General features: G+C 56.7%; 2 protein-coding genes across 3 annotated transcripts in view; both read right to left on the reverse strand.

Moving 5' to 3' along the window:
- Window positions 1–1960: 1960 nt before the first annotated feature.
- On the reverse strand, window positions 1961–4668 carry DPM2 (dolichyl-phosphate mannosyltransferase subunit 2, regulatory). Of its 2 annotated transcripts, none has more exons than XM_080820485.1 (4): window positions 4586–4668; window positions 4203–4292; window positions 3427–3529; window positions 1961–2633 (listed from the first exon to the last, which is right to left on the reverse strand). In XM_080820485.1, exons 1-4 carry the CDS (start codon window positions 4586–4588, stop codon window positions 2575–2577), a joined length of 255 nt encoding a protein of 84 aa, XP_080676611.1. In that variant the 5' UTR covers window positions 4589–4668; the 3' UTR covers window positions 1961–2574. The 2 variants fall into 2 exon arrangements, with proteins under 2 accessions (XP_080676611.1, XP_080676610.1); XM_080820484.1 differs by having other exon boundaries at window positions 4203–4430; window positions 4586–4649.
- A 1860-nt stretch (window positions 4669–6528) lies between these two features.
- Window positions 6529–23349, reverse strand: part of EEIG1 (estrogen-induced osteoclastogenesis regulator 1) — a 33741-nt gene continuing 16920 nt past the window's right edge. The window contains exons 2-11 of the mRNA XM_080819619.1: window positions 18448–18568; window positions 18175–18204; window positions 16129–16245; window positions 13737–13783; window positions 13475–13611; window positions 11704–11808; window positions 11426–11618; window positions 10848–10969; window positions 10672–10741; window positions 6529–9313 (exon numbers count right to left, since the gene is read on the reverse strand). Coding sequence (XP_080675745.1) covers window positions 9268–9313; window positions 10672–10741; window positions 10848–10969; window positions 11426–11618; window positions 11704–11808; window positions 13475–13611; window positions 13737–13783; window positions 16129–16245; window positions 18175–18204; window positions 18448–18568 — 988 coding nt within the window. The 3' untranslated portion in view covers window positions 6529–9267. The remainder of the gene's footprint in view (window positions 9314–10671; window positions 10742–10847; window positions 10970–11425; window positions 11619–11703; window positions 11809–13474; window positions 13612–13736; window positions 13784–16128; window positions 16246–18174; window positions 18205–18447; window positions 18569–23349) is intronic.

A 23349-nucleotide genomic window follows, 5' to 3' on the forward strand; every position in this document is an offset into this window, starting at 1 on the left:
TAAAGATTTTATTTGACAGAGAGAGAGCGCACGCGCGAGCTCACAAATGGAGGGGCGGGTAGTGGTGGAGGGAGAGAGAGAAACAGCCTTCCCGCTGAGCACAGAGCCTGCCCTGGGCTCCATCCCAGGGTCCCGGGATCATGACCTGAGCGGAAGGCAGATGCTTAACTGAGTCACCCAGACGTCCCAATGTACCCGCATTCCTGATCACATCACCTTGTCTTTGCTTCATCACACTTAACGCTGTCAGAAATCCTCTTGTTCATTTATTTATTACATTTTCCCCCCATCCTAGGGAGCACCAGGAGGGCAGGAACCATGCTGGGCTCCTTTCTTGGCTCAGTGTCTGGCACAAACTAGTGTTTTGTATGTATATGCAGAACGAATCTGAGTAGGGTGTGCAAAGGGCCTCAGAGAATCCCAGGAAATGAAAGGTCAAGCTGGAGTAAGAAGTGAACAAGCATTCAGGTTCTCTTATGTGTATGGGAAAGATGCTCCGATGTCCTTAAAAGGCCATGGTTGTCATGTATAGTCACATTGGAGGGGCCGGGGGGTGGGGTGGGGTGTCGAGGAATCTTCTAGTGACTTAGGGCTGAGGATGGTGCCCTTGCATCAGGGAGGTGACTGGTGGGAGGACGGGAGGAAAGGGGAGAATTGACAGGACCTGGGGTCACATGGGTGGGGGCTAGGAGGAGGAAGCCAAGGTCAGTGATGTGTGCCAGGCTTCTGGCTGGGGTTAGGGCCACAGGATGGTGCCAGTCATGGAAGGGGGTAGGAGGGGAAGCTGAGGAGGGGGAGTCTGAGGATTCAGATCATGACAGGAGGAACTTGAGGTGCCATTATGACATCCAATGGCAGTTAACTGGTGCACGGGCAATACGCTGGGGCTTGGGAGCCTGGTTAAGGACTAGTGTGGGGCGAGAAGGCTTGTGATCAAGTCCCAAGGAGCCCCCCCCCCCATCTCATGGTGGAAGTGGAGCATGGGAGACATAAAGTATGAGAATGAGACCTCACGGACACCGAGAGCATCTGAGGTGCGCCAGGGGGATGTCACAGGCCAACATGGGGTCACCAGTGGTCCAGATGGGTACAGCCCCACAGGAGTGATGCTGAACACAGCGACGGTGAGGAGCTGTGGGGAATGGGTGTGGATACTTCTGGGAATTTGGCCATTTGGGGCAAGGGGGAGAGACCTAGAGGGAATTACTGGGTTGATGGAGGGTCCTTTATGTGGGGGCCTGGGGCATGCTCAGGAAACACGAGGAGGAGGCTGGTGAGACACAGAGGCTGTCTCGGTGAGAGTGGGGGACCATCAGAGACAGGATACTCCTGCTATAGGAGGGGGAGAGGACAGAACCCAAAGCCCAGGCGGCAGCTCAGCCTGGCCTGCAGGACAGGAAGAGGATGGGACAGGTGAGGGCAGGGCAGGTGTGAGGGAGATGTCTCTGCTAACCAGAGTGAACATCATGCAAGGTGTGACAGAGGCTTAAACTGGGCGCTGCGGACGGGAGACCTGGCTACACGGGGCAGGGGGCGTGGCGGGACTGCTGGGGAGACGGGGCTGGGCCTGCACCAGATCAGTCAGCCTGAGCAGAGAGCCAGCCCTGCTCTGCTTCCCCCAGCTCACTGCTCAGAGCCACACCAGGTTGGGCTGCTGGGTGCAAGAGACAGACAATGGACTTGGGCTTTCTGGGGACTGGCCCAAGGGTCCCTAAAATACGCTGCATGCTAGCTGGGCTGGCGCAGGGCAGGCACAGTAGAGGCTGTTGTGGTGTGTGGCATGTTGCCATGCCTCTGCCGGAGCCGCATCTGTTTCGGTCCCCACTTTATCCTGGGTCCAGCACGGGGACAATCTGGGAGGCACCTGAGGCACCCTCACGGCGCGAACCGGAGTCTCCTGAGACCAGCCCCTCTTGGGCCCCGAGCGGCCCAGCTCCCCGGGCAGGGATGGCACAGAGACAAACACATCACCAGTGTTTATTGCTCAGCTCTCCCCAGCTGGCCGGCGCTAGGGCTGGGGGGCTAGGCCTCTATGAGAAGCAGTTGGTCTGGGGGCCCACTGTGGCCACCCTAATGGACCCTGAGGGCTGGTGGTAACCCCAGAGCCTGTCAGTCCTCCCCTTAGGCATTCTAGGTCCAAAAGTCCTTGCAGGGCCTGGGGCTATGTCAGACCTGGGAAAGCCACCCCCGAGGAGGAGCAGGACCCGTGGGGAAAGGTCACGTGCTGCCTCAGAACCTACCAAGTCCGACATCAGCAGGTAACAGGAGGGAAACTGAAATAAGAGGGTAGAACCCAGGGGAGAAGGCGACAGGGAATGTGAAGGTGAGGTGGGGATGACCAGCATCTTTCAGGCCCTGAGCCAGAAAGGGTAAGGGGGAGGCTTCCTGGTAATCCTCCCTCCTGGCTTCTGGAAGGCTGGGCAGGGAAGGAGCAGGCCTGTGTGGTAGGTCCGGAACAGCCCCACCCCATGGGGGCCAGGCTGGAGGGGGCTGCTGTGCCTGCCTGGGTCCTGTGCACTCCCACCTCTGGAGGGAGGCACAAGAAGGGCCGGCAGCCTCAGCCCCGCTGGGCCTTCACTGAGCCTTTTTGGTCATCTTCTGGTTCTTCAGCATCACGTAGGTGATGAACATTCCTGGAATACACAGACCAGAAAGGCCAAGTAAGATCCGGGCTTGGGGCTGCTGGGAGGCCAGACGGAGCAGGTGCACACGGGGCCAAGCACCTGCCCAACCACCCTCCAAGGCCACGATCACCTCCCTGGTCAGTCAGCAAGTCACACACCTACCCCCATATATTCAACAAACACCAGCGGGGGGCCTACACAGGCAAACGGTTACACTTAGTGTTTTAGACTCTACAGGGCACAAGACCCACTCAATTACCCATCTACCTGTCCACCCACCCACCTGCCTCCTCGACATCCACCCCACACCCCACCCCCCGGTCATCCAAGTGACTCATCCAAACCACTTTCTTGGGCACCAACTCAGTGCCACAGCCTGGCCAGGAGCTGAGAACATAATAATAATGACGAAGACACAGTCCCCACCCCACAGAAGCCCACACATAAATGCAGCGGGGGGGTGGGTGGGCAGAAATCACGAGCCAGGGATGACAAGGGGGTGAAAGGTGACTGAGGTGTGAGCAGAGTGATGATGGTGCTGGTGGAGGGAGCGGGGAAAAGGGAGACACCCCATGAGGGCCATCCCATTTGAAACTAATGAGCCTGAGGCGTGGGGAAGACCAGAAGGGCTACCGACTGGCAGCCTGGAAGGATGAACAGGAAAACCTGGGAGGTAAGCTGGGGGCCAGGGGCCTCAAGCAGGTGTACTGCAAGTGCTGTGGTGTGGAAGCATGCTTGGGGATGGGAGAGGGCTAAGGGAATTCCCAGACACCCTGCTGGGATGGAGGGAGAGATGACTTACCCACGAACAGGAGCAGCAGGAGGCCAAGGGCCAGGGGGATGGTGACAGCATAGGCTCGGGGCAGGAAGTACTTGTGGATGACATGCTGGCTGTCGATGAATGGCTGGTGTGGAGGACAGAGCTCTGGTGAGTGTTCCCCGTGCCTGGCTCAGCCCCTCAAGGCCAAACACCGCCCTTCCTCCATCTCAGGCGCTAACCCCACCCCCACCCCCCCAATCCCCGTCAAAGCACTGGGACAGCGCCTGCTTTAAGATGATGGTATCTAGGGTGCCTGGGAGGCTCAGTTGGTTAAGATGATGGTATCTGGGGTGTTCTGGTCTGTTTCCTTCATTCACTCACTGAACAGTTGTTCACTGTACACTTGCTAGTGACTGCCCTAAGGTGGTACGGGGGACCTGGCAATGAACAGAAGACAAGGGCCTTGCCCTAAGGCACTCACAGCCCTACAGGGGCAAAGGTGCAGGAGAAATCTTCAAGTAGGCTCCAAGGTCTTCTTTACTAACATTTCCTCTAAAGTTGTGCAAGTTTTTGCCCTCCAAACACACTGTACTTCTTAAGCAGTAACCAACAAAGTTTCCCACAAGGAAAAAAAAAAAATCCTAAAAGCCCTCACAAGATCTCCGGGACACCTCTGCCATCGTCCTCATAGTGCTGTTCCGGAGATTTCGGGAGATGAGGGCGGGGAAAGCACCTGACAAAGGGTCTGGTACATAGCAGCTGCTTAAATGATGCTGGGGTCGAAAGTCAGACACGGGGGCTGGGGGGAGCACACATACCAAGAGAATCACCCAGGCCGTGTAGTAGGTGAAGATGATCAGGCTAACGACGACGAGGCCGAGTCCCACCACCTGGTCTGTCCCCGTAGCCTGGAGGAAAGGAGGGCTCAACGGACGAAGGATCTCCCCATTCAGGTGCACTACTGGCGGGTGGCGTCGCGGCCCGATTCCGCTCTTAGCTTCCCATTCACTCAACAGACGGAGACAGGCCTGACCAGGTATCACTTTCTAGGCTCGGGGAGTGCGGGCCACGGCGTTTTCATTCGTACGGTGGGCCCGCGAGACAGAAATCCCGGCTCCCAGTACCTAAGCCCGGACTCCCAGGAAGACCCCCTCCCAGACTGCCCCCCTCCCGTCCCCCAAGCACTCGGCCCAGAGCTCACCATCTCTCCCGCGTCCCCACGCCCCAGCCGCAAGCCACCGCCAGATCCGGATCCGGGCCCTTCAGGCCCTGGGCCACAGGGCACGCCGGGAGTCGTAGTCTTTAGGAGGGCCGGGATTACGTGTCCCTAGACAGGAGGGTGCCGCCTCCCGCTTCGCATGCCGGGAAATGTAGTTTCCAAGGGTACCGTGGGTCGCGCTGTTCCCCGACTCTCCCTAGGGAATGGAATCGAATGGGGACCCAGATTGTCTGGCACTCGTGCTGTCAGTCCTGCCGGACTCGCCCCAGAAGCAAAAGTCCATCTCCAAATATCCCAGGCGGCAGAGCCAGATGGCGTGGGAGGTCAGAGGTCCCAGATTTTAGATGGGGAAAATGAGGCTCCGAGAGAAGCGAAGACTCGCAGATCACAATTCGACTCAGTGGTGAAGCCGAGATCGGAAGCCGGGGACCATACTTTCTAGTACCGAGGCCCCAACTTGTCTGTCGAGAGGGGTGCAGAGTGTTTGTTGCCCCACCTGGGGTGGGGATGGGGGCGTGGGCCCAGATCCTCAGGGTTTGGAGGATTCCCACTGGTTGTGAGGGGAGCGCCCCTTACCATCGCCTGGCTTCCTAGGGAACCCTACCAGTATCTTCTCTTCACTGCAGGGATGAGGTCAGGGTGACCCTCCCTTCCCTCACCATCTGCCTTTTGGGCCCTGGGTGTCGCTGCAGCCCAGTGAGCAGCACAGACAGATCATCAGAAGGGCCCCGCATGCAGGTCACCTCCCCAGTCTGGAACAGTCTTCCCACAGCTTGCGGGGCTGGCTGCTCTTCACCCATCAGGTCTCACTGGGATGCCACACATCCTAAGGAAGCCCTCTCACAGCTGGGCAGAGGTTCCCTCCTCTATCCTCCACAGCCCCCAGAGTGTCTCTGTCATAACGCTTGTCATCATCTTAGTTAGCTCATTTCCTTGTTGATCTGGCCTGTGAGCTCCATGGGTATAGGGTCTGCGGTCACAGCTGTATCCCTAGTTCCCACATGGGGAGTGGGGGAGGGGCGGACACACTTGCAGAGATGCGTTAGAACCAGGAATGGTTTGCTCCTGCCGGCAGCGTCTCTCTTTGAGTCACCTGAACCCATCTCTATGGGGACTGCACTCCTCAAAGCTGATAGGAACAGTTCTTCTTGGCCTACAGCTTAATGCCATCCCTCTCATCTAACGACAGACTTTGGGCTCAGCCAGGAGCCAACTTTCCCCTACCCAGGTGTGCTGTGCAGAACAGAGGAAGAGGCTCAAAATCAGCCTCCAGAGTTTAAAGGGGCCATGAGTGGGTGTCAGCCCTGAGGAGGGGTGCAGACACTGCCAAGCTGCAGCAGGGAGGAGCCCTGGAGGTCTGGTCCCTTCTGGCCTGTCCATAGCCACGGAGCCTTCCTGCCACTTCTGAGCTAATTAAAGGCCAGGCTGACTCAGCCTTTCTGAGCTTGGCAAAGTTGTTGGCTCCCCTGTAACTTGCGAGTATTGGGGGCCGGAAGGGAGGGGCTTAGACCTGGGGACAGTGGTGGCCTGGGATTTGAAAGAAGTTGGGAACAAACTCAGCACGTCCTGTGCCAGGCTGTACACCCACTTTCTTCTTTCAACCACAGTTTACAGCTGAAGAAACTGAGGCCGAGACAGTTACTCGTCTCAGGCTGACTGCTGGAAAGTTCCGGTGCTTAGAACTTGCACTCTGAGACCAGAGCTGCTACGTAAGTAGGTGCAAGGGTGACAAGAAATTGCCCTTCTGGGTCTCAGTTTCCTCCCTGGGAATCTGCAGTAATAAAAGTGGTAATGATTGTGACGGCGGCCAGGACAGGGAGGACCCTGGCCACCTATATCCTTCCCCATTCCCTGATGTCAACCTACGCATCTGGCTTTCTTCTGATGCTGACCATGAGGTAAGACAAACAAAACCCAACACGCCATAACAAACAAAAACTGCAACATTTAATTTTTTCTCCCAGATCAAGACATCGACACTAGGCTGATTTCCCCCTTACAATGTGATTTTCTACAACAGAAGCTGGGACAGAGATACAAACACAGCCCTCTGAATAAGGGGTAGTGGTGGCAGCAACATTCTGTTAGAAAGGAGGGGAATTTTTTTTTTTTTTAAAGACCAAAAAAAAAACCCAAAAAACAAAAAACCAAAACCAAGACCCCACCTCTCCCCCCCCACCCCCACCCATTTCCCAGCTCAAGAGAGAGGAGAACATGGCGGATCTCCATCCCGGCAGATCACACCGTGTGGTCCGTTTGGGGGGACCAGAAAAAAAGTAACCTAAAAATATTGTAGACTTTAATTTTCTTTAAATCTCCTAGTAAAAACGTTAAACTGTCTTTCAAGAAGATTCCAAACTGGCATTGCATAGACTGATTCCTTTCCAAAAATATCTCTAATATAGTCTATCTTTCTCTCTATATAGAATTTTAAGTCCAGGAGCTATGTGGGCCTGGCAGGAATTCACTGAGCTTGAAGGGACCCAGAGGTCAAAGAAAGGGCTCCCACATGGGGATGAGGCTGGGGCTCCAGGCCTCTGGCTCCAGCTAGTGTTCATTTGGATGTGGTCAAATTCTCAGTCCAGTTACCCTGGCCCACGGCCTGGCAGGGGAGGCTGTGGCAGGCTCTGTGTCCTTCTGGGGTGACTGTCAAGCCCAGACCATGCCTTGGGTGGGGCTGGGGTTCCTGGTTTGGGGGACTCCCCAACAGCACCAGAGCTAACTGCTTTATGTCTGAAGTCCAGAACTTTGAGCCAGATCCCAAATACACCCTGAATGCTCTTCCCCACTGGGCTGAAGTCATGCAGACACAGAAGCGGAGGAGAGTGCTCTCCCATCTTCTGGGGGTCACTTCATCTGGAAACAGCAAGGCCAGCTCCCTTTTAAAGTGCCAGACGCCTGCGAGGCAGGAAGGGACCTGCAGGGCTAAGCAGAGCCTTCTCCAGCCACAGCAAATGCTCTGTCCTGTCTCAGCAGGCAGCTCCGCACATTCATTTTCTAAGAGTTAGGGGATTAAAAACAACAACAAAGAATCCTAGAAATGCTCTGCTCCCAAGGCCAGGAGGTTCCGAGACAGCAGCTCCAACTCTTGCCAGCTGGAGCACAAGGGCAAGGAGCCCTCCCAGCCTGGGGAGGACACCCCACTGGCACCCACACCCCTTCCAGGGAGAGTACCAGGATTTTGGCCCCCCATCCAGGTCCCCAGCCCTGCTGGGACCCAGCCAGCAGGTATGGCAGGGAACAGAACCACCTCCCCTCACCTGGGGGAGGAGAAAATATCAAACTGTGAAATTTAAAAAAAAAAAAATAAAAAGGAAAAGAAGGGGAAATTAAAAAAAAAGAAAAACGATACAGGACTAGGAAAACACCAGCCTGCTGGGTTCACACAAAATGAGTGAAATTTCAGAGTGGCAGGGAAGTCTGTCCAGGGACTGGTGGGCAGTCAGAACCCACCTTCAAGCAAGTAAGGAAGACCGGAGGGGGTGCGGGTGACACGGCAGAAGCTTTAGCGAGGGGCGGGGGCAGGGCCAGACTGCTCCCCGCCTCTCCCCAGCCCAGACAGAGGGATGCTTCCAGAGGAGGGCCGAGGCTTTTCCGGCCAGGCAGCCAGCTCCAGGCTGGTCCAGTCCCAGCCCACCTGCCTCTCCAGCATCAGCCCCAGCCTGGGCTAGCTGACCCTGCAGGGACAGAGAAGGGGCTTTGCTTGCCAAGCCCAGCCCAGCCTGACTGCCGACCTCCAAGGATTTGGGAGGCACCTTCCCTGGCTTCCTAGGAAACCAGCTGCTCAGGATCCAGCCCCGAACAGAAAAGAGCCACCATCAATGCTCAGCATGGGTGTCAAGCCTGAGCTGGAGCGAACCGGGGGAGAGGCAGTGCCACGTTCCAGCCGGGCTGCTAGAGGCAGGCGCTGACCGCACAGCAGGCAGTGCCCAGAAACCCTTATGAAGGGCTCAAGGGAAAGGCAGACAAGGGCCGGTGGGGCTGTGCTGGAGGCAAGCATGTGCAAAGTGCAGGCTGCTAGGGCAGCAGGAGAACATTCTTTGGGAGCGGGGGCCTCAATCTGGAGTGTGGACGGGTCTGAGGTCTTGGTTCCCAGGAGAAGGCCGCCAGCGGGTCCCCAGGGACACGGGGAAGGACGAGCGGAAGCACTAAGCAGTCAGAGGGCCGTGGCGGCGGGATTCTGGGGATGGACTGGCCCTCCCAAGGGCGAGGGGGCAGTGGAGCAAGGCCCTGCTGGGACATGGCTAAGCCAATGCTCCCGGAGTAAGCGGGGACACAGGGCAAGAGGCCCCTCGGCCCCAAGCATCCCTGCATGTAGGTGCTGTTGCATGTCCTCGACGAGGGGCCAGACTGGTCTCCAGAGGGGCAGGCCTGGCCGTCTTTGTCTGGTCCACCTGCTTCACGGACCTGCACGTCCTGCCCCCTAGTGGTTCAGAGGAGAATATTCACAGTGGTGCCCGGGGCCTGGCAGGCCAGGAGGGTCCCGGGATGGATGGGACGACAATGGAATGATGCTTTGGGGCAGGAGCGGGGCTGGAGTGCATGGAGGAGGCACAGATGAGATGCGGTGCGGATGACGATCCGAAGGGGAAGGTCCCTCATGGAATGATGCGGGTTTGATGCCCGCAGAGGCAGGGCCCTTCTCCAGCGTGGACACCCACTCCTCAATGGCTTTCAATCACAACAGGCTCATAAACCCCAGAGGAGACCCTGTGGGGGAGGGGAGGAGAAAACCAGGTCAGCTTGTCCTCCCTGTTGCTCTTCTGGCACAGGTCCTGGGAACGACTTCACAAGTCGGCCCTGCTTCACAGAGGGGTAAACTGAGGCTCAGAGAAGTCGAGTCACTTGCCCAGGGCAACACAGATGCTAAGTACTAAAGCCTGTGGGATCTCAGAGCTGATGCAAGCTGTGCCTGAGCCCGTCCTGAGCACCAGCGGCTGCTCACACAGAGATGGGTGCTGCACCCATTCTCATGGCAACCCTGGCAGGCAAAGACTGAATCCTGCCCCGTTTGACAGATGAAGAAACTGAGGCAACAGAGGGATGATTTAGCTCACCAAGAGGACAGAAGGTTGGGGAGCTCTTCTTTCTGCTGAAGCCAGACCCACCCACAGGGTCATGGACATTCAGGGATCAGCGTTCAGCTCTGCTAAGACCTTGCTCCTGATGAAACTGGTTTCTCCCATCCCCTGAACCCGTTTCCTCACTGTCATAGGGGGCTAGGGAGGGGTGTGTAAACCTCCAAGGAGGTGTCCTCTGTTTTCCTCTTGCCCACCTCTGGGGGACAGCCCAGGAAGTCACAGGGAGAGGGTGGCTGCAATTTTGAGCCTTGGCCAGCAGGTGTCAGCATAGCAGCACCAGAGGGGAGGTTGGGACCCTGTACCCCAGACCAGCCCAGCCAAGTCTCCATACCACCACCACCCCAAGCCCCCCACGCTCCCAGCATTAGATGTTAAATGAGCACTTTCCTGGCCGCTCCAGGGGAACAGGGGGTTATGGCTTCGGTACAGCTCCTCTATGCACTCAGTGAGGCAGTGGACACACTACAAACTCCAGCGGAAGCAGCAGATTCAGCCGCCACACCCTCATATGTAAATATCACGCAGGCACGAATCTGGGTTGCTCACTGCTGTATCCCCAGGACACCTAGCTCAGTGCTCGGTGTGTGGCTGGTGCTCAATAAATATTTATTCAATAAATTAAATGAGTCGTTGTCATCATGTTTAGGAGTTCCCAGATCCAGAAGGAAGGGAAAAGCATGGTCCCAAATAAAGAAGGATAAAGCCCGGGCTGTGTACCAGGCCCTGTGCTAGGCCCTTTCCAAGCTACCCTTGGAACCCTGAGAACAAACCCCAGGCTGCTGTCCCAGGTTTCTAGAGGAGCCGGTGTGGTCCGTGACATTTGACAAGCAGGGAAACTGAGGTTCAGAGAGGAGTGAGTGCTCCCAGGTGATGCTGTGTTGGGAGGAACAGCTATTCAAAGCCAGGTCAGCGTCTACCATGCCCGTGCTCTCAGCACCGATCCCCATGGCCAACCCTAGGGACCCAGCCCCAAACGGCGCCCCCTACCTGTTGGCCAGCTGGATGCCGCTCAGCGTGGTGGAGCCGTCACGGCTCACGAACAGCCGGAGATTGCTGTCTGTGGGGACACAGGGGAGGATGGAGGCTGAGTGGGGCAGGGGCATCTGGGGCGGCCCTGGAGCAGGCAGCACCGTCCCCGAGGCCTCCTTGCGTGGGCAGCTTACCCTCGGTGTTGCTGCCGTCCGTGAAGTCCTGGCTTTGCATGATCTTCTCCACAATGTCATCTGCGTCAATCCGAGTGTCATCCACCCAGGTCGGGTGGCTCTCCACAGAGTCCTTCTTCCTCCTGGGGTGGGGCAGAGCAGAGTCACAGCAGTCCGGCTGGTGACAGGTACAAGGACGACCACGGTAAGCCCGTACAGAGCTCAGGCTGCTCTGTGTGTATGTGAGAACCTATTCCCAGTCGTGCTCTTGGAACCCTCTCCTCAGCCCCCAGGCCAGGGCCCACGACCTGGTTTTGTGGATGAGGACTTGGAGGCCCTGACAGGTTGGCTGACCTGAGCCTCTGAGAGGCCGCGCCACGGGTAAACGGGGGACCTAGGTCACGAAGCCTTCCCCCCTCCGACAGCGTGTGTCTGTCAGGCCCAGGCTGTACCCTTTGCGTCCGCCCACCGGCTGAATCATTGCCATCCAACTCTCTGAGACAGGACCCTGCTGTCCCCGTGCTACAGGGAAGAAGCGGAGGTTCCGGGGGCGCCCAGGAGGGGCCCGTTCTCCAGGAGCACCGGGCAGCGCTGCTCACCGGAATGAGCGATCGGACAGATGGGGCCGTGGCGGCCGCGGGGGCTTCTCGGGGGGCCGGTGCTCGCGCTCGCTGCCCTCGGGGCCCTCCACGGTCATGCCGAGGCCGCCGGAGGTGCTGCTGCTGGTGGACGTGTTGCGGCGGTGCGTCAGGTCCGAGAGGCTGGAGGAGCGCGAGTGTTCCGTGCTGTAGCCTGGCGGGCAGGCGGGGAGGCCCGTTAGTGGGGGGCCGGCCAGGCGTGTGGAAGGCTGGGGGTACAGGGCCAGGCGGGCACTCACCAGAGATTTTGGACTGCTGGCTGGCATAGCTGGAGTTGCGGGAGTGGCCGGAGTGGAACACCTCCTCCGGGCTGGACAGGTTCTGCTCGGGCTCCTCTGGCACCCCTGGAGAGCGGGGAGAGGGCGGGCTCAGTGGCGGGGCTGGCCCTGGCCTCTCACGGAGTCGGGGGGGGGGCGGAGGGGGGCGCACTAGGTACTTCCGGTTTAACAGACAAACACGGAGGCCCCGCTCCCACCACAGTCCACCCCTGGAGCCCAGGTCTGTTCATTCCACAAATATCTGTGAGGACGTCCTCTGCATAGCGTGCTGTAAATAGGAGATGGGGTGTCACAGGCCAGCGGGAAGGGAGAGTGGTGAATGAAAAATGACCCACAATTAACCACTTCCGAGATGAGTGGTACACAGCAGGGAGCGGTGTGGATGGGACTTTGACCCAGTCTGGGATCAGGAAGACTTCTCCTAGGAGGTGGCCGTAATGGGAGGCCTCCTGGAAGCATGGGAGGGAACAAGCCACAGCAGGCATCAGGAAAAGGGCCCTCCAAACTAAGGAACAGCAGAAGCAAAGGCCCTGAGGTTTGAATGAGCTTAGGTCAGTGTGGAACGAATTAGGGGAATGGAGAATGGCTAACAATCCCGTCCCAAGTCACCCATAAGCCCAACTTCAAAACAAACTTTCCAACACTCGCCAGCAGGAGGCGCAAGGGACCTGGTGTGTGTTGGGGTGGTCCACGCCGGGCCCCATGAGTGCCTGCCTGCCTACCAGTTCTGGTCATAGGAAGGAAGAACTCATCTCATCCATCCCCCTCCTCAGAGAAGAACACACCAGGCCACAGGCTAGCCCCCAGGCCTGTCTGGGTCCCCACCCAAAGCACAGGATTTCTCGAGACAGGTGCTCTACGGGGCAGGGGCGGGGGTTGCAGGAGGAGAGGGCTAGAAAACCAGTCAAAGAGGCATATGGGGGCTCAAACCCCACACTGCCTGGGAAGGTAGCTCTTCGCCCGTGGCCTGTGTCCTCTCTAATTGCTCTCGTGGTACAAATTAGGGTGGCGTGTGCCGCCCGGCTCACTCATCAGCTCGGGGGCACTGTGCCCGGTTCTGAGTCCACCCCCAGGGACGGAGCACGGGGGCGGCGGGGGAGGCTGGAGCCTTCCCCTGGACCACCTCCTCCCCCTAATCGCCATGCTGTCTCCTCTGCATTTTTTATAATGCTCATAATGATGACAGTTCAGTAGAAACCCAGCGCTGGGAGATACCCAGAGAACACACAGAGTACAAACTGTGTGCCAGGCAAGGGCACACTCGTGCGCTCGGCTCAGCTCCACAGCAGCACAGGCTGCAGGGGCTGCTGCTGCCCCCCTAGTCGGCAGGGGGGTGGATGCTGGGACCGGACAGGCAAGACCGCCAGGCACGGCAGCACAGCATCCCCCGGCCGGGAACCCTGCCCCACTGCTCAGGCTCAGCTCAAGTGCCAGCTCTTCAGTGCCAGTCACCGCTCCTGTCCACCCGCAGGTGACACGGACTTATTTACTGTTTGATCGACTCCTGTCTCTCCTGCAAGATGGGGCCTCAAGGTAAGGGCGCTGCTGTGATCCTGGGGCCCAGCACGGTGCCCTGCCTGTGGGAAGGGCTCAGGCATGGGCCTCATGGAAGCATGGATGGACGTAAACACCATCCCACCACCTGTGCTCAGCAAGCATCCCCCTGGGACCTGGGGGGGGGGGGAGCCTTGGGCCACGGGGAGGCACAGGGAGGGCAGATGCAGAATGGTACCTGAGCTGAGGATGGTGGGCCTCGTCTTGGGGGGCCGGGTGCCACTGCCACTGCTGCTGGTCCCACCGCCCTTGCGCGTCAGCTGCAGGGAGGAGTCCTGACCCGGGATGGAGATGGACTTGGCGGTGGACGGTGGCCTTGGGAGGACAGATGGCTGTGACTGGGGTGCCCCACATTTGGGGGTCAAAGACAAAGGAGCCCAAGAGCCCAGAGGAGGGAAGAGTCCCTGTGTGGCACCCTCCCAGCCTGCGCCCACACTCACGTCTTAAAGCAGGGGTCTCCGGAGAGCAGAAGCATCCCGATGGTGACCTGCACAGAGGGAGAAATCAGCCATACTGCACCCACTTACAGCCCAGGTGCCTCCCCGTGGCCCCTCTGCTCTGGCTGCCAACGGGCTGGACTCTGATCCTGTCCCTGCCCCTCGCTGGACCTGGCGAAGCCATGGAAACGCACTAAGCCCCCGTTTCCTTAGGTGGAGGCGAGGACCAATCCTGATGCCTGCCTCCTGTGATAGTGGAGAGGACAAGGGGAGATGACGCTTTGCATGGCTTAGTGCCCAGCATACAGCCCGGCACACAGAAAAAGTTAGCTACTATTACTCCAGAACCACGGCTAGGAGAGAGGCCACAGTCCCTCTCCAGTCTTAGGTTCTGCTCACAGCCTGAGAGTGGGCGTGGGCACACGAGCTCCACACAGCAGGCAGGTACGAGGGAGGTTCACAAAGCCCACCTGGGTGGGGAGGGGCTCCCCAGGTATCGCACAGGGCACGGGGGTGGGAGATGGGGTACACACAGAGTCCGACAAGGGGGGGAGGGGTGAAACTTTGTTGAGTCAAGTAAAGCAAGAAGCCACCAGAAATTCAACACCCACTTTGGGCAGAGATTTCAGCAGTGGTCCGAACAAGGCAGGCTGGGTCCCCAAGTCTGGGCCGAGATGGAGTGACAGGAAACAGGTGATAGGACAGGAAATGGGGGCTCATATCCCAGTGTCGCCACTGACAAAAATGGAGATCACTGGGCTGAGATTTTTAAAGATTTTATTTATTTACTTTAGAGCGAAAGAGTGAGAGAGAAAATGTGCACAAGCAGGGGAGGGGCGGAGGGAAAGGATAAGAGAAACTCAAGCAGACTCCACGCTCACGGCAGGGTGTGACATGGGGCTCGATCCCACGACCCTGAGATCATGACCTGAGCTGAAACCAAGAGTCTAATGCTTAACCAACTGAGCCACCCAGGCACCTCCCCGCCCCCTTTTTGGGGGGAACTAAACTCTGTGTCCAACGTGAAGCTTGAATTCATGACATGAGGTCCAGAGTTGCATGTTCTACTCACCGAGCAGGTGCCTCCTGAGGCTTTTTTTTTTTTTTACTGAATTATTTCATTTGGCTGTGATAGCAGCCTACAAGTGGGGGATGGCCCCAGGCTGCAGACAAGGCGAGCGGCACTCAGACAGACTCCAGGGGAGTGAGGGCCCACAGTGCTGCAGACAGGACGTGGGGGAGCTGCCCTTGCAGCTGAGGCCACTGAACCCCCTCACGCCGTGATTTGCCTATGGGTACACAGGGTCACTGAGGCGAGACCGAAAGGCCCTAGCCCCCACCAAAACTAGCCTCGACCTTTTTGGGTGCCTCTGCGAAGGGTCCAGGAGGCTGCAGAGCCCCCGTCCGCCGCCTGCTGCCGAGCTCTGCTTCAGGCACAAGCTGCTCCCTCTGGGTCAGCTCTACCTGTCATAGAGGTGTGGTTACACCAAGGCTGTTTTCTCAGCCAGGTGGAAGTGTGGGGGACAGGAAGAGAGGCGTGCTGGTCGCAGCGAACGCCCAGATACCTCTGTCCTGAGAGGCCTGAGAGCCAGCGGCCTGGAGGGAGGGAGCTGGCCCGGCCGCTGGAAGGGGGCACGCGTCTGGGCTCTAGGAGCAGACACGCCGGTTTGCCCCGGCCGAGGGGCGGTGGGTTCTTCCACTCACTGATCCTCCCCTGCAAGCTCGGGCAGCCTCATGTCACGTGGGGCAATGGTTGGGAGCTGGACTGTGAAGCTGAACAGCTGGGGGTCAAGTGTCACCTCTGCCTGTGACCCCAGGCAAATGATCTATCTAACCTCTGTGCCTCAACCCCCTCCTATGCAAAACTGGGTCCAAGAGCAGACACTACACCCCATGGGGCTGCTGTCAGGCATCATGAGATCAGAGGTGGTGAGCGCTCAGGGATGCGCATTTCAGCCAACCTTTACAGACTGCTGGGATGCACTCTGTTCCCGGATTAAAGATGAGGAAATGAGGCCAGTGCAGAGCCAGGCTTCTAAGGGTGGTTTCCTGGCCCTGGGACCACATCTTCCCAGTGTCTTGGATGGGCATCTGTATTTTTTTTTTTTTGAACATTTTATTTATTTGACAGAGCGAGATCACAAGTAGGCAGAGAGGCAGGTAGAGAGATAGAGGAGGAAGCAGGCGCCCCCCCCAAGCAGAGAGCCCGATGCAGGACTCGATCCCAGGACCCCGAGATCATGACCTGAGCCGAAGGCAGAGGCCCAACCCACCGAGCCACGCAGGCGCCCGGGCATCTGTATTTTTAACAACCCTCCAGGGGACTCTGATGAGAGGCAAGTTGGCCCCCGCCCCTTTGTGGGAGGGGACAAAAGAGGGGGCAGGGCCCTGGTACCTTGAGGATGGAGTTGTCCTGACGAGTGTTCTTCGTGTCATATCCCTCCAGCAGGCAGCAACGCACAGTGGAGCCTGAGCCTGCGAATTCGGCCAGGTTCAAGTCCGCAAAGCCCAGCTAGGAGGGACAGAAGAGAGTGTGGGAGACTGCAGGAGATGTGCGTGCCCAGCAAGTGGCACAAGGGTTAACTTGGCGGCAGGGGAGGCAGATCCCCCGGGCCCACCCCATAGCCCAGACTGAGTATTACATAATGGCACCCAAGGACAGAGGCTGGTCTGGAGCTCACATCCCCGAGCCACACAAAGCGCCCTTTGTGCGACGTCCCAGCGTGCACTGGGGCAGCGCCTGAGATGAAAAGACATTGTTGTCTGTGACACAGAGGCATTGTTCCCTGGGAAACAAGGCTGTGCTGTGGGAGCCGCCAGGCCAGCGGCAGCGGGGGAGAGAAAGCCCGTGGGAACTCGGTGTGGGGGCGGGGGCGGGCAGGAGGGCCTCACGGAGGTTGGAGTGAGGGGCTTGTAGGAACACCTGGCTGCTCCTGGGACACAGACAGAGGCACCAGGGATGAGAGGGAAGTGGTAGCACATTCGAGCACAGGGTATAGGAGCTGGGAAAGCCTTCAAAAGAAGCCAGGTCTCCAGACCTTGGGGAGGAAACTGAGTTGAGGTGGGAGGGTACTGGGATTAGGACAACCAAACCAACAGGTGGCATTTATTGAGCACCTACTACATGCAAGTCTCTACTGCAGAGTTTAGGCGCACACAAGCCAGAATCAGAGACGTGGCAGGTTCAAATCCCAGCCCTGCCATCGAGTCAGAGGGACCCCCATTTGGCAGGGAAGGAAACCAAGGTTCCAGTGGGAAAGTGATTTGCCCAGGGCCCCACACAGCCCAAGACCAGGCCCAATCAGTGTCCAGACTAGCCGCCCTCTAGGCCCCAGCTTCCTTCCCTGGAGAATGGGGGCAGGGCCTGTCATGGGTGTTTGCTCACAGGACAGAAGGGAAGGGCCTGCAGGTCTGACCTGTGCCGGGCGCCTGGTAAGTACCCGCTGGGTGGAGGTGGGAGGCCGCAGCTGTCTGCGCCTTTGTGACTTCACGGGAGGAGAAATTTCCACTCTGGCGGCACCTTCCACAGCCCAGTCCTAGCCACCCTGCCCTGTTTCTGGAGAGGGCCACCAGCGCCCGGGCCGGGGCAGAGCAGACGGTCCAGAACACAGAGCTTCCTGAGCTCTGGTCAGTGGGAAAGGACACACCTTCCACGCAGGGCAAGGTGAGGCAAAGGCATTTCCCCTCCGGGTAGACTGAGTTCACCGCCTGCTGCCAGGCCGCCTCCCAGGGGCCACAGAGGATGGGCAGTGTGTCCCCACCAAGAAGGGGATCTAAGGCAGAGCGGGCTCATTCAGAGCCAGAGGCAACCCCTGCAGAGCTGCCTTCTCCCACCGGTCCCCGTGGGTGCCGAGCAGACGGCAACAACACAGATGGGCCACAGCAGGGGACCAGCTGGGTGCCCACCACCCAGCCGCACAAGGGGGCATGGCCACAGTTAGAAAGCAAAAGGGATCTATGAAAACGTGCCCACGGCATACTGGCAAGTGAAAACCACGCTGCAGAATCTGTTTAGAACAAGTCCCTTTTGTGTATGCAAGAAGCCTACTGTCTGCACGCACACAAGTCCACACACGGGGTGCTCATTTTCCGTTCTTCCAAACCACAAGCGCGTGGGTTTGACTCGCTGCTCTGTGCATACGTCATAATCTTCTTTTCCTTAAAAGGTCTGGGAAGACCTTAACGAATCCGAGGATGGGGTCTGGGGAGGAAGGCTGCAGAGGAGGGTGTGGAAACTGCCCTTTCCACTCTGAACTTCTGTACCGTTTGTGTTACAACAAGCCCAGGGTAGCTTTGTACTAAATGCAAAGACTATCAATAAAGATATTTCTAAGAAAGAATACATCTGCAGAGCTGAGTGCCTCCTGTTTGCTGCAGAGAGGGGCCGAAGCTCTTCTCCCACACCTAATCTATCTCACTATCCCTTCCCAACCCCACTCACCTTGGAATAAGCCTTCCCGCCTTTCAGCTCCTGCAGAGAGAGACAGAAGTAGCAGCGTGACTACAGAACCCAAGGGACCTCATGTGTATCCCCAGCACCTCCGCCCCAAATCTCACTGCTGGGGATAAGTCAAGCCAAGGAGCAGAGGGGCTCACTCCTTGCCCTCTGGAGGGGACAGGTCAGGGGACGGGGCTAAAGCCACTGGATTGGTGGCCTCACACCCCCAAACTGGCCTTGGGGCCACAGCCCCCAGCCCTAGCCCCCAAGCCTCACCTTGCGCACTGACACGCGGAAGATGCAGGGGTCCAGCAGGCCGGTGGCTGGGTTGGCGCTCATCTTACACACGAAGGTGAACCTCTTCCGCCACCGCACGCAGTTCTCCTGCACCTCCTCCCTGCAGGGCAGACACACAGGGGAACATGAACAGGCAGGTGAACACAGGTATCAGCGACAGGACCGGCCTTTAGGGAGGAGACAGAGGAGCAGCAGAGCTCTCACTTTTTACTTTATATCACAAAGTGACTGTATTTTCATAAAAAGGACATGCTTGTGTAGTGTTGTAAAAACAACAACAAAAAAGTAATAAAAAGATTTAAAAAACACAAGGTAGGGGTGAGGTCAGGCAGAGGGGAGGCTACTCCTTGCCCCTGCTTCCAGCACTGCCCTCTCACCCTTGTTCTGTGGCTTTGGGGGGCTCCTTCCTCTGCTATTACCTCCCTGGCCCCTGGCCATTCAATCGACCCTCACAACAGTCTTCCCAAACTGGCCCCAGAGCCCATTTTACAGATGAAAAGTGAGGTAAACTGCTCAGTGCCACCCAGTCAGGAAACAGCTGGCATTCCGCTCAGGCTGCCTGGCTGCGGAGACCCTTCTATACCACGAACAACAACAACAAGGTTAACAGTAACAGTAACACCGTCTAAGGCTCATATCCCGCTTCCCCTGTGCCAGACAGCACTCACGGCACTTTGGCGGCACTGCTCCAAGGGCAGAGACCCACAATCACGCCAATCCTTCCAACGACTGTCTGGAACAGCTACTACCATTAGGCCAGTCCCACATTCACAGACACCGGGAGCTGGGGCCAAGACGCTGGCCCGAGGCCCACTGCACACACAGCAGAACAGGGACTAGAACCCGAGCCGTGGGCTCCCAGTGTCGTATGCTTCACTCTCGCCTTCACACCAGCCTGAGATGCCAACTCGGGGTCCTCAGCTTCCCGATGGTAAGTGGGGAGCTGGTCTTCAGCCCAAGTTCCTTCAGCACCTGGGGGGGGTATTACCACACTGAAAAATTCAGCACCCCCATAACAGGGCAATGCTTTGTGCCCTGGGAGTGAGTGGAGCCTGTCCCAGCTGCTCAGCAGGATCTGGGGTGGCAGCGACAAATTCCACAGCCCTGCGCGGCCCCCAGTCCCCCCACGGCCCGCCTGGCAGAGCCTGTGCTCAGGAAAGGGTGGCCGCGGAAGGGAAGGGACGGGACGGCGTAGAGACGTTATCTCCTGCCCCATCATCCCATCTAACAGGAATGGCCGCGTTGGACAGCTGAGGAAGTGACCGCTCCACACCCCGGGGACCCCGGGGTCACAGGTTAACTGCCAGACCGGGGCCTGAGGGGAGAGGCTCAGCACAAATGCGGCAGCGTCTGAACAAGGGCGTGTTCACTTCATACAACCCCGACGGCAGGCTCTGTGCCACCCTCTTCCAGAGCTGAGGGCACTGAGGCTCCAAGAGATGGCCCCAGACCACACCCCCAGAGACCGACAATGCAGGATCTGAAACCAGGACTGTCCCACTACAGTCAGAGCGTTCAGTCATCCCCCCAGTTCTCGGGTCCCGGAGCATGGAGAAGCCCGGCAGGCGGGATGCACCGGGGATTCCGGGCCTGAGACTCGCAGCCCTGTCTCTGAGGGCCAAGTACAAGTCAGGCTCCGAGCTTGCAGGGGACTTGATTCACAGATCAACACTGACAGTTACCCCCGTGATGACTCAGTGTCACCAGGAGAGGGTGGAGGGAAAGGGTGAGTCAGATTAGGTGACTGGCCGCAGGGAGGTGACATTCAAGCTCAAAGGAGAATGAAGAGAGGGGCGTAGCCGGTGGGGGAGACAGTTCCAGGCAGAGGAAACAGCGTGAGGGAGGAACAAATATGCTTTTGGTTTCCTTGGCCTCGCCCCCCCTGCGCCGAGCCTCTACAAGGAGCCCCTCCTGACTGCACGCGAGGCTCCTCTCACACCCTGCCAGGGCTGTGACAAGGGGCAGCAGGACTCGAGTCAGGCAGACTTGGGCTCCCAGCCCTCACATCCCTGAATGACTCAACCAGGGCCTGACTCTCCACCCTCATGGGTAAAACAGGTACACCACCCACTCGTTTGTGGGCACCTGGGAGCATCAGCAAGCCCCAAAAAGGGCCCAGCCCGAGGAGTCTGTGAGACGTGTCTCATCTGGTGAAGACACGGGGGACCCCAGCAACTCCCTGCAGCCCCAAGACTGAGAACTGGCAGAAAATGTGAGGGCCAGAGATGAGAGGGAGAGTGAGAGGGCCCAGCCTCCAGCAGACAGGAACTGGGACCCTGTCAAAAGCAGTTGTCACAGGAGGAGCCACAGCCTTGGGCCGGGAGCATCACCTGACCCAACCTTGCTGGTTCTACTCATTCATTCAAACATGTGCCAGGTGCTGTTCTATGCACGGGGACCCCGGCAGTGACCAATTTACACTGTGGTGGGAGGGGAAAAAATGAGGTCAAGCAAACAAGAAAAAGTAGTGCAAGGAGAGAACTAGAAATCTTTCCTGGCGGACACTCTGATCTTGTACGTAGAAAATGACAACGAATCCACTAAAAACTATCAGAATACAAGAGCTTGGCAAGGTTTCAGGATACAAGATCAATATACAAAAATCAAGTATTTCTACATCCTAGTGAACATCCACAATGAAGAAAATAATTCCATTTACAACAGCATCAAAAAGAATAGATAGGATTACATTTAACAAAAGAAAGACAAAATATATATATTCTGGAAAACTAGGAAACATTACTGAAAGAAAGTTTAAAAGATCTAATTAAATGGAAAGACACCACACAGTCATGTTTCCAAAGATCGAATGCTGGTAGGACAATGCTCCCAAATTGATCTAAAAATTCAACACAATCTCAGCGGGCTTCTTTGCAGAAATTTGACACATTTATCTTAAACCTTGGAAATTTAAGAGACCAGAATAGTTAAAGCATCTAGAAAAAGTAGAAAAGAACATAATTAAAGGATTCACATGTCTTTGACTACAAAACTTCTACAAAGCTACCATAATCAAGGAAGTATGGTTCTGGCATAAGGACAGACACATAAGCCACTGGAATGGCATTGAGTTCAGAAATAAACCTTCACATTTATGGTCGATTGATTTTCAGAAGGGTGGGGGGGCCTTTTTAACAAAAGTTGCTAGGACAATGAGATAGTCACGTGCAAAAGAATGAAGTAGGACCCATTTCTAATACCACATACAGTAACTAACTCAACAGGGATCTAAGAGCTAAAATTACAAAATTCTGAGGAAAAAAATACAGGATAACTCTTTGTGCTCTGAGATTAGGCAACAGTTTCTCAGATATGATGCCAAAAGAACAGGTGACAAAAGAAAAAACAGAAATACTAGACTTGATCAAAATTAACCTTTTTTGTGACTCACAGAGCACCCATCGAGGAAGGGAGAAGACAGCCCACGGATGGACTGCGCAGACCCCACATATAACAAGGGACTTGTCCCTAACATATATAAAGGGCACTTAGAAGTGACCAGTAAAAGACAACCCAATTTAAAAATGGGCCAATGATCAAATGTGAACACACACTTCTCCAAAGAAGATACACAAGTACACAAGTACTGGCCACAAGTGGCCAGTAAGCACAGGAGAAGATGCCCAGCGTCACTGGCCATCAGGGAAACACAAATCAAAACGATGATGAGTGACCCTTTCGCATGCACTAGGAAGGCTATAATCAAGACTGATCATAACAAGAGCTGGCAAGGAGAAACCGGAGCCCTCGCACACTGCTGGTCCGAGTGTAAGGGGGTGTGGCCACTTCGGAAAATCGCCCGGGCACTTCCTAGAAAAGTTAAACACAGTCACCTTAGGACTCAGCAATGCTACTCCTAGCTGTACATCCAAGAGAAAAATGAAAGGTAAGTCCACAGTCTTTGTAACAGCTGAAAAGTGAAAGCAACTTGAAAGGCCATCCACCGGTGAATGCCTCCACACACGATGGGGTATGTAGGATTCAGCAGTCAAAAGAAACAAAGCACGGATACCCGGTACAATGTGGCTCAACCTTAAAAAACGCTAAGTGAGAGAAGCCAGTCACAAAGAACCACGTACTGTGTGATCCCACTTACATGAAACGTCCAGAATGAGCAAATCCCTAAGAGTCAGAAAGACTGGTGACTGCCAGGGGCTGGGGGAGTCAGAAGGAAATGCGGAATGGCTGCTGATGGGTATGGGGTCTCTTTGGGGTGATGGAAATATTCTACAAGGGACTGTGCCCATGGTTGCACAACTTTGTGCATAGACTAAAAACCAGTGAACTATATGCTTTAAATAGGTAAAAAACCAAACAACATGGTAGGTGGGATAAAGAGAGAAACGGAGAAAACAGAGGGGAAGGTGGGTCAGGATTGCTGAGAAGAGATAAGGTGAGGGCTGCTACTTCCGGCAGATGGCTGGGTAAAGCCCGAAGGCAGTGACAGCTGAGCCGGGCCAGCATGAGGAGCGAAGACATAAAAGACTAGGGAGAGCTGTCCAGATGCATAAATGGCAAATGCAAAGGCCCAGAGGCAGAAACATGCTTGGCAAAAGTGGCCTGGAGGCAAGCGGCTGAATGGGACTGGGGAGGAAAGCAGAGGGGATGTGGTTGGGGAGGGGGCAGGGGGTTAGGGGTCATGCAGGACCTCAGGGGCCATGATGAGGTCTTTGAATCGAATTCTGATGGTGGCTCTGTCTCTGCCTCAACGGCTTGAGGCAGAGACAGAGAGCAACCCCAGAGTAGGTGGGTGGAAGGGGAAAAAGAGTAGAAACATTTCCCGAGCAGCCATAGGCCCAAGCCTAAATGGGGGACCTGGGGGGCGGCCATGGCTTCCACGGGGACCCTCAGATCTCCACCCACCCCCTCCACTCAACTCAG

The sequence above is a fragment of the Martes martes genome (assembly GCF_963455335.1).
Source record: "Martes martes genome assembly, chromosome: 12".
In the NCBI taxonomy this organism is placed as follows: Eukaryota; Metazoa; Chordata; class Mammalia; order Carnivora; family Mustelidae; genus Martes; species Martes martes.

Bases quoted from the DNA above. Each gene is read 5' to 3' on its own strand.
- DPM2 (XM_080820484.1), bottom strand. The intron at 3,530-4,202 runs GTATGTGTGCTC...CCTCCACACCAG, and splicing joins CGGCCTGGGTGATTCTCTTG to CCATTCATCGACAGCCAGCA. The intron at 2,634-3,426 runs GTAAGTCATCTC...TGTGTATTCCAG, and splicing joins CCTGCTGCTCCTGTTCGTGG to GAATGTTCATCACCTACGTG.